This window comes from Leuciscus leuciscus, assembly GCF_965113295.1.
Source record: "Leuciscus leuciscus genome assembly, chromosome: 14".
In the NCBI taxonomy this organism is placed as follows: domain Eukaryota; kingdom Metazoa; phylum Chordata; class Actinopteri; order Cypriniformes; family Leuciscidae; genus Leuciscus; species Leuciscus leuciscus.
In genome coordinates this window covers 521,918-531,917 of record NC_138738.1, presented here as the reverse complement: position 1 = coordinate 531,917, position 10,000 = coordinate 521,918, and the positions used below count along the sequence as shown (strand labels likewise).

The 10,000-nt window shown below is 43.8% G+C and overlaps 3 protein-coding genes across 3 annotated transcripts in view; all 3 read right to left on the bottom strand.

The window, feature by feature from the left end:
- LOC309514013 (uncharacterized protein) overlaps window positions 1-3,382 on the bottom strand; it is a gene marked incomplete at its 5' end in the record, with an annotated part of 9,478 nt that extends 6,096 nt beyond the window's left edge. The window contains one exon of the mRNA XM_082190129.1: window positions 3,372-3,382. Within this exon, the coding sequence (XP_082046255.1) occupies window positions 3,372-3,382 (11 nt within the window). The remainder of the gene's footprint in view (window positions 1-3,371) is intronic.
- Window positions 2,872-9,093, bottom strand: LOC309513809 (uncharacterized protein). Its single transcript, XM_082189850.1, has 9 exons — window positions 9,002-9,093; window positions 8,772-8,878; window positions 7,390-7,432; window positions 7,200-7,266; window positions 5,910-5,972; window positions 5,771-5,827; window positions 4,418-4,495; window positions 4,257-4,334; window positions 2,872-3,576 (listed from the first exon to the last, which is right to left on the bottom strand). The coding sequence occupies exons 3-9, from the start codon at window positions 7,409-7,411 to the stop codon at window positions 3,504-3,506; spliced, it is 438 nt and encodes a 145-aa protein (XP_082045976.1). The 5' UTR covers window positions 7,412-7,432; window positions 8,772-8,878; window positions 9,002-9,093; the 3' UTR covers window positions 2,872-3,503.
- LOC309513808 (uncharacterized protein) overlaps window positions 9,093-10,000 on the bottom strand; it is a 3,196-nt gene continuing 2,288 nt past the window's right edge. The window contains exon 2 of the mRNA XM_082189849.1: window positions 9,093-10,000. This exon is cut by the window's right edge and continues 219 nt beyond it. Within this exon, the coding sequence (XP_082045975.1) occupies window positions 9,355-10,000 (646 nt within the window). The 3' untranslated portion in view covers window positions 9,093-9,354.

The following is a 10,000-nucleotide window of genomic DNA, read 5'->3' as shown; positions in this document are numbered from 1 at the left end:
ACTCTACCTCTACTGCACTCTACCTCTGCTGTACTGTACTCTACCTCTACTGCACTCTACTGTACTCTACCTCTGCTGTACTGTACTCTACCGCTACTGTACTCTACCTCTACTGCACTCTACTGTACTCTACCTCTGCTGTACTGTACTCTACCTCTACTGCACTCTACTGTACTCTACCTCTGCTGTACTGTACTCTACCTCTACTGCACTCTACTGTACTCTACCTCTACTGTACTCTACCTCTACTGTACTGTACTGTACTCTACCTCTACTGTACTGTACTCTACCTCTACTGTACTCTACCTCTACTGCACTCTACTGTACTCTACCTCTACTGTACTGTACTCTACCTCTACTGCACTCTACTGTACTCTACCTCTACTGTACTCTACCTCTACTGTACTGTACTCTACCTCTACTGCACTCTACTGTACTCTACCTCTACTGCACTCTACTGTACTCTACCTCTGCTGTACTCTACCTCTGCTGTACTCTACCTCTGCTGTACTGTACTCTACCTCTGCTGTACTCTACCTCTGCTGTACTCTACCTCTGCTGTACTCTACCTCTGCTGCACTCTACTGTACTCTACCTCTGCTGTACTCTACCTCTGCTGTACCTCTGCTGTACTCTACCTCTGCTGTACTCTACCTCTACTGTACTCTACCTCTACTGTACTCTACTGTACTCTACCTCTGCTGTACTCTACCTCTACTGTACTCTACTGTACTCTACCTCTGCTGTACTCTACCTCTGCTGTACTCTACCTCTACTGCACTCTACTGTACTCTACCTCTGCTGTACTCTACCTCTGCTGTACTCTACCTCTGCTGTACTCTACCTCTGCTGTACTCTACTGTACTCTACCTCTGCTGTACTCTACTGTACTCTACCTCTACTGTACACTACTGTACTCTACCTCTGCTTTACTCTACCTCTGCTGTACTCTACCTCTACTGCACTCTACTGTACTCTACCTCTGCTGTACTCTACCTCTGCTGTACTCTACCTCTGCTGTACTCTACCTCTGCTGTACTCTACTGTACTCTACCTCTGCTGTACTCTACTGTACTCTACCTCTGCTGTACTCTACCTCTGCTGTACTCTACTGTACTCTACCTCTGCTGTACTCTACCTCTACTGTACTCTACCTCTACTGTACTCTACCGTACTCTACCTCTGCTGTACTATACCTCTACTGTACTCTACCTCTACTGTACTCTACTGTACTCTACCTCTGCTGTACTCTACCTCTGCTGTACTCTACCTCTGCTGTACTCTACCTCTGCTGTACTCTACCTCTACTGCACTCTACTGTACTCTACCTCTGCTGTACTCTACCTCTGCTGTACTCTACCTCTACTGCACTCTACTGTACTCTACCTCTGCTGTACTCTACCTCTGCTGTACTCTACCTCTACTGTACTCTACCTCTGCTGTACTCTACTGTACTCTACCTCTGCTGTACTCTACCTCTGCTGTACTCTACCTCTACTGCACTCTACTGTACTCTACCTCTGCTGTACTCTACCTCTGCTGTACTCTACCTCTACTGCACTCTACTGTACTCTACCTCTGCTGTACTCTACCTCTACTGTACTCTACCTCTACTGTACTCTACTGTACTCTACCTCTGCTGTACTCTACCTCTGCTGTACTCTACCTCTGCTGTACTCTACTGTACTCTACCTCTGCTGTACTCTACCTCTACTGCACTCTACTGTACTCTACCTCTACTGTACTCTACCTCTGCTGTACTCTACCTCTACTGTACTCTACCTCTACTGTACTCTACCTCTACTGTACTCTACCTCTACTGCACTCTACTGTACTCTACCTCTTCTGTACTCTACCTCTACTGTACTCTACCTCTACTGTACTCTACCTCTGCTGTACTCTACCTCTGCTGTACTCTACTGTACTCTACCTCTTCTGTACTCTACCTCTACTGTACTCTACCTCTACTGTACTCTACCTCTACTGTACTCTACCTCTGCTGTACTCTACCTCTGCTGTACTCTACCTCTACTGCACTCTACTGTACTCTACCTCTTCTGTACTCTACCTCTACTGTACTCTACCTCTACTGTACTCTACCTCTGCTGTACTCTACCTCTACTGCACTCTACTGTACTCTACCTCTACTGTACTCTACCTCTACTGTACTCTACCTCTACTGTACACTACCTCTACTGTACTCTACCTCTACTGTACTCTACCTCTACTGTACTCTACCTCTGCTGTACTCTACCTCTGCTGTACTCTACCTCTACTGTACTCTACCTCTACTGTACTCTACCTCTGCTGCACTCTACTGCACTCTACCTCTACTGTACTCTACCTCTACTGTACTCTACCTCTACTGTACTCTACCTCTACTGTACTCTACTGTACTCTACCTCTGCTGTACTCTACCTCTGCTGTACTCTACCTCTACTGCACTCTACTGTACTCTACCTCTGCTGTACTCTACCTCTACTGTACTCTACTGTACTCTACTGTACTCTACCTCTACTGTACTCTACCTCTACTGTACTCTACCTCTGCTGTACTCTACCTCTGCTGTACTCTACCTATACTGTACTCTACCTCTGCTGTACTCTACCTCTGCTGTACTCTACCTCTGCTGCACTCTACTGTACTCTACCTCTACTGTACTCTACCTCTACTGTACTCTACTGTACTCTACCTCTACTGTACTCTACTGTACTCTACCTCTACTGTACTCTACTGTGCTCTACCTCTACTGTACTCTACTGTACTCTACCTCTGCTGTACTCTACCTCTGCTGTACTCTACCTCTGCTGTACTCTACCTCTACTGTACTCTACCTCTGCTGCACTCTACTGTACTCTACCTCTACTGTACTCTACCTCTACTGTACTCTACCTCTACTGTACTCTACTGTACTCTACCTCTACTGTACTCTACCTCTACTGTACTCTTCTGTACTCTACCTCTACTGTACTCTACTGTACTCTACCTCTACTGTACTCTACTGTACTCTACCTCTACTGTACTCTACTGTACTCTGCCTCTACTGTACATGCATGAATCTGCATTTCCTTCAGCCTGAGGATCATTATTTCACATTTGGCGTGTAAGTGTCTTTACATTTACTTTTTTGTTATAAAAAAACAAGTCAAGCCCAGTTGAAAAAAAAAGTAACGCAAAACTAACGTAACGCATTACTTTTCAAAGTAACTCTCCCAACACTGGGCGTCTTTAACATCTGGATCTGACAGAAAATCTCTTATGTTGAAGTGGCTGTGGCTATTTATTTATTAAATCATAAAAATGTCAAATTAAAATAATTGAATAATTGTATAAAACAATCTATAATAAAATATAAAAAGGATGTTTTTTACCTGCATGTCATGTGACCATTAACTGAGATTAACATCAGAGAACCGTGAATGTGTCATCAAATTATTGAAATATTACATGAAAACTTCAAGAACAGGTTTGTGAATCACTGAATCTCACACATCTCACTCGACTCACCCATTGGTAGTTTGAGACGCTGTGAGCTCTGGAAACTTCTCACCGAACGATGGTTTAACGGGGCTTAGCCTGTCACACACAAACATCAACACGTCAACACAACTGATGAATAAAAGTATTCATTTCTTTAAACAAAATCTATTTTACCCCCAACTTTGAAAGTATGTTCAGAACGTTAAATTATGAAAATTATTTATCAATGTTCTCTGAATGTTCAAAAAAAACATTTTTTCTTGGTCATGTGAACGTTAAGGGAAAATTACATTTTATGATTCTTCAAACATTATGGAAACTTTACTTCTGAATGTTCTCTGAACGTTCTGAAACAAGTAGTAACATTTAAAAAACGTTAGACAAACGCCCAACTGAAACATTTAAGAAAAACGTTCCATGAATGATGTATAAATAATATTTTTGTGCTAACATTCTGAGAACGTTTTAAAAGACCAGATAATTTGAACGAATGTTCTAGATTGAGAGAACCTCATCTAAAAGCTCCCTGTTCGCTGTCCCTGTCTCTGCAGAACAAAAGTGGGCGTTTCTAAATTTGTGGGTGTTTATAAATCATGTAATGAAAATGTATGCCCTTCACCCCTAAACCCCGCCCTCACTGTGACGTGGGCCAATCAGGTGACGTGGTCAAAACGCCCCTCTGTTTATGGCCCCGCCCACTGATCTGGCCACGCCCCTGACGGTCCTGCAGACACGCTGTCGCTGATGCCGGCCGCTGTGAACTCCACTTTACTCACGTTTTGCTGCTGGAGTTTGCGCCAGAGAAGACGCGAGCATTGAAGCTGGATGTGTTGGGAGTCTTGAGCACTGGATTCCTGCAACAGAGACTCACATTAAACAGATTCACACACGTCTGAAGCTTCTAGCATGTGTGTGTGTGAAGAGTGTCTGATCTCACTTGGCCGGGACCGGAGGTTTGGGAGCCGGAGTCGGTGGCGGGACGATCGCAGAGATGCTCGTGTTCACCGATGCGGCGCTGAGGGACCACAGAACAGTCATCTCACCGTTATTATACAGCACTTTTCACAACACAGATTGTTTACAGTGATAATAGGAAAATAATGCAACAAAGTTTGTTTTTAGAAGAAAATAGCATCATAGTCCAGTTTAAAGGGGACATATCATGAAAATCTGCTATAATCGGGTCCCGGTGCTTCTACCGACACAGAAAACGTGAAAAGTGAAACCCAGTAACTGTGTTCTGGTGAGCCTTTCTCTGCAAGCATGTTATAAAATAAGCCAATCAGATTTCGCTCCCCTTCTGACCTATGAAGATGATCTTATTATAATATTAGCGGCCCTTAATCTGCACGTTTACACACACCAGCCGACATTTGGTTCCACAAGCGACAACAGAGACCAGTTCTAGAGCAATGATAAAGATCCAGCAAAGCCTGAAACTGTTCTGTGGTTGAGCACAGACGAGCACTGAACACTATTGACCAGAACATGTCACCGCTGTCTTATAAACACCTCAGGAACTGTGGACACTTGTGGAGAAGTTAAACATGATGATGAGATGATCAATGTAACTCCACAACAACTACAGAAATGTCTCCACTAACATTCAGAAGCTCTTCCTGAGTCTCTCCGTAAGGCTGCACTCGCTACTGGTTATTCTGGGATTCTGGATGTGTGAGATTGGCCTGTTCTGTTATTGCCGGAGTTTCTGAAGCTCGTGTAAAGACTCCGCCCTCTTCTGAATGGAGGCGGAGCTAAAGCTCATTTGCATTTAAAGGGAAACACAAAAAATGGCCCGTTTCTGCTCACACCCAAAAAGGGGCAAATTTGACGATCTATAATAAATGATCTGAAGATTTTGAGTTGAAATTTCACAGACACATTCTGGGAACGCCAGAGATTTATATTACATCTGGTGAAGAGGGGCATATGTCACCTTTAAGTAAGTTCAGTGATGGTTCAGTTTTGTTGTAAAAAAACCCGTTATTAATTTAGTTCATTTATATATATAGCTGCTCTGGAGAAAACCGTGATGTCATCATCCAGCTCAGTTCTCATATAATGTTCAATAATATTGTTGAATATTAAATGTCCTCAACTAAGCAAGACAAAAGCCAAAGGCGACAGAGGAACTGAAACTCCATCAGTGACAGAATGGAGGAAAACCCTCGTGAGAAACTCAGTCTCAGTTCTCCTCTGGCCAACGAGCGCACAGTGTGTGATTATGATTATGATTCAGGCAGCATTACAGGTCAGAGGTCAGATTGGTGTGTGTGTGTGTGTGTGTCACCTCTTGCTGAAGGTCGTCCCAGAGTTCACCGGGGTTTTTTCGGCCTCCACTGACTTGCTGAAGTTACACAGAACATGAATGAGATTTAATATGAATATGAAAGCAGTGGCTGATATGATTATGATTGACAGATTCTCACCTGCTGACATCATCCACTGGTTTCTTCTGAGACAGAACGACTTTACCGAAGTTCGGATCATCACTATAAAACAACACGAGATACAGGAATATTGTAGAGGAGCTCATTTCATCATTTCTACATCACGTGTGTGTGTATATACTGTATATATATATGTGTGTGAGTGTGTGTGAGAGTTTGAGTGTGAGCGAGTGTGTGTGTGTGTGTGTGTGTGTGTGTGTGTGTGTGTGTGAGTGAGTGTGTGTGTGAGAGTTTGAGTGTTAGCAAGTGTGTGTGAGAGTTTGAGTGTGAGTGAGTGTGTGTGTGTGAGTGTGTGTGTGTGTGTGTGTGTGTGTGTGTGTGTGAGTGTGTGTGAGAGTTTGAGTGTGAGCGAGTGTGTGTGTGTGTGTGTGTGTGTGTGTGTGTGTGTGTGTGAGTGTGTGTGTGAGAGTTTGAGTGTGAGCGAGTGTGTGTGTGTGTGTGTGTGTGTGTGTGTGTGTGTGTGTGTGTGTGTGTGAGTGTGTGTGTGAGAGTTTGAGTGTTAGCGAGCGTGTGTGAGAGTTTGAGTGTGAGCGAGTGTGTGTGTGTGTGTGTGTGTGTGTGTGTGTGAGTGTGTGTGAGAGTTTGAGTGTGAGCGAGTGTGTGTGTGTGTGTGTGTGTGTGTGTGTGTGTGTGTGTGTGTGAGTGTGTGTGTGAGTGTGTGTGTGTGTGTGTGTGAGTGTGTGTGTGAGAGTTTGAGTGTTAGCGAGCGTGTGTGAGAGTTTGAGTGTGAGCGAGTGTGTGTGTGTGTGTGTGTGTGTGTGTGTGTGTGTGTGTGTGTGTGTGTGTGAGTGTGTGTGAGAGTTTGAGTGTGAGCGAGTGTGTGTGTGTGTGTGTGTGTGTGTGTGTGTGTGTGTGTGTGAGTGTGAGAGTTTGAGTGTGAGCGAGTGTGTGTGTGTGTGTGTGTGTGTGTGTGTGTGTGTGTGTGTGTGTGTGAGTGTGTGTGAGAGTTTGAGTGTGAGCGAGTGTGTGTGTGTGTGTGTGTGTGTGTGTGTGTGTGTGTGTGTGTGTGTGAGTGTGTGTGAGAGTTTGAGTGTGAGCGAGTGTGTGTGTGTGTGTGTGTGTGTGTGTGTGTGTGTGTGAGTGTGTGTGTGAGAGTTTGAGTGTTAGCGAGTGTGTGTGAGAGTTCAAGTGTGAGCGAGTGTGTGTGTGTGTGTGTGTGTGAGAGTTTGAGTGTTAGCGAGTGTGTGTGAGTGTGTGTGTGTGTGTGTGTGTGTGTGTGTGTGTGTGTGAGTGTGTGTGTGTGTGTGTGTGTGTGTGTGTGTGTCATACTCGATGGGTTCGTCCTCTTCTGCTTTTCGTCTGATCCAGCTGTTGTCTTGTAGGACGGTTCTCCTCCCTCAAACATGTTGACACATCATCATCATCATCATCATCATCATCATCACATGTACACACACACACACACCTATTCAAGTTCTCGACAGGTTTCAGGAGACTCAAATAAACGAGAAGATCTTACCAGATTTGGTGTGTGTGCTCATGATGTCAGCGCTGTGGAGGTTCTGTGGAATGAAGAGTTCAGGATCACTCAGTCTGTCACTGTGAAGCTCAACAACACAAACCCTTTCGTCTGATTCACTGTTTCACACGTCGTGTTTATGGATGATTAGTGTTTGCGTGTGAAAGTGAGTGCGCTGCAGGCGTGTTGGTATGCATATGTGGCAGGGGTGTGTGTGTGTGTGTGTGTGTGTGTGTGTGGTTTCCCTGTTTCTCAGGGTGTGAGCTGAAGTTACCCGTCCTGATCAACCAGCAGACGCCGCTTCAGAAACAATTACCACACACACACACACACACACACACACACACACACACACACACACCCTGCTGAAAACCAGCGTTCCTTACACACACACACACACACTGCTCATGATGCTGAATATGACTGTGAGAGGCTTTATGATTTATCATGAGGAAAAAGTATGGAAGCCCATTTCTTTTTATCATAATTATGTGAATTAAGTCATAATTATGACATTAAAACATCGAAATTGACATAAAAAGTTGTAATTCCGACTTAAAAAGTCATAATTAAATTATGACATAAAAGTCAAAATTATGACATACTAAGTCATAATTATTCTATAAAAGTTGAATTTCGGACTTATTAAAAAATCATAATTATTAAATACAAATCTAAATGATAACATACTAAGTCTAAATTATTGCTTCAAAAAACTCATAATTATAACATTAAGACATCGTAATTGACATCACGTAAAAATGATGTCATAAAATTTCAAAATTATGACCAAAAGTTGAAATTATGACAAACTAAGTCGTAATTATGAGATAAGAAGTCTAAATTATGACTTAAAAAAAATGTATTATGACATAAAAGTCAAAATTATGACACACTAGGCTATAATTATGTCATAAAATCCCAATCAAGTCATAATTATGATTTACCAAAGCATGATTTTGTTTCTTATGTGGCAGAAATGAGCTTCAATAAAAAGATGTGATAGATATGAAATATAGACACCAAGCATCCTCTGCCGCCATTTAATACTTTCACATACAAATGTTTTCAGAAGTTTAAAGTCATTAATGCTGCAGTGTAAGTTTGACTGACCTGTGTGTGACGGACGGCCGCTGGCGTGTGTGTGTGTGTGTGTGTGTGTGTGTGTGTTAATCTGCTGTCACACCCTGCTCTGCTGTCAGAGCCAATGAGGACTTTGATCACACGACCTCTGACCTCAGCAAACCTGTACAGTGAGTTTCAGCTGCCGCTTCAGCACACAAACACAAACACACACACTTTACTCACACAGAGATAGATTACACACACACACACACACACACACACACACACACACTTTCCTTCTTCGTCAGGTTATTCACCTGTTCTTTCTCTCCTTCATCACGAGTCCAGGCTTGTTTTATTGACGGGTGTGGATCTGATAAACATTCCTGGTGTTTTATCAGACGAGTTTCACTGCTCTCCACATCTGGATGACAATGTGTGAGGAGAGATTCCCTGATATGATTGTAAAGCACTTTGGGTGTGCAGTTTTACAGTACTGGGCAAAAGTCTTAGGCATGTTAATTTTTAAATATTGCTGATTACTTACAAAGCACTGAATGGTTTAGCTCTGCAGTGCTTGAGCGAGCTCTTAACGCATTATAGTCCTTCACGTCTATTGCGATCTCAAAATTCCGACCAGTTGATAATACCTAGAATATCATAATCGACTGCTGGCGGTAGATCCTTCTCCTATTTAGCACCAAAACTCTGGAACAGTCTTCCTACCATTGTCCGGGAAGCAGACACACTCTGTCAGTTCAAAGCTAGACTAAAGACACATCTCTTTAACCTGGCATACACATAATATATTATAGACTTCTATAATTCAGTGTTAGGCTGCATAGATCAGGTCAGCCGGAACCGGGAACACTTCCCATAAATCCTGATGTACTCGTTACATCATAAGAAGAATGGCATCCCGAGGTTTACCGCAGTCTGCCGGATCCAGGCCGTATCCAGATCTGATGAAGGACCTGCGCCTGGACACACACACACACACACACACACACACACACACACACACACACACACACACACACACACACACACACACACACTCCAGATCTGATGAAGGACCTGCGCCTGGACACACACACACACACACACACACACACACACACACACACACACACACACACACACACACACACACACACACACACACACACACACTCCAGATCTGATGAAGGACCTGCGCCTGGACACACACACACACACACACACACACACACACACACACACACACACACACACACACACACACACACACACACACACACACACACTCCAGATCTGATGAAGGACCTGCGCCTGGACACACACACACACACACACACACACACACACACACACACTCCAGATCTGATGAAGGACCTGCGCCTGGACACACACACACACACACACACACACACACACACACACACACACACACACACACACACACACACACACACACACACACACACACACTCCAGATCTGATGAAGGACCTGCGCCTGGACACACACACACACACACACACACTCCAGATCTGATGAAGGACCTGC

Excerpts from the sequence above, each read along its gene's own strand:
- LOC309513809 (XM_082189850.1), bottom strand. The coding sequence starts at position 7,411 with ATGAGCACACACACCAAATCTG. Across the intron at positions 7,267-7,389 it reads GAGCACACACACCAAATCTG|GGAGGAGAACCGTCCTACAA; the intron begins GTAAGATCTTCT and ends AACATGTTTGAG. Across the intron at positions 4,335-4,417 it reads AAACCTCCGGTCCCGGCCAA|GAATCCAGTGCTCAAGACTC; the intron begins GTGAGATCAGAC and ends TCTCTGTTGCAG.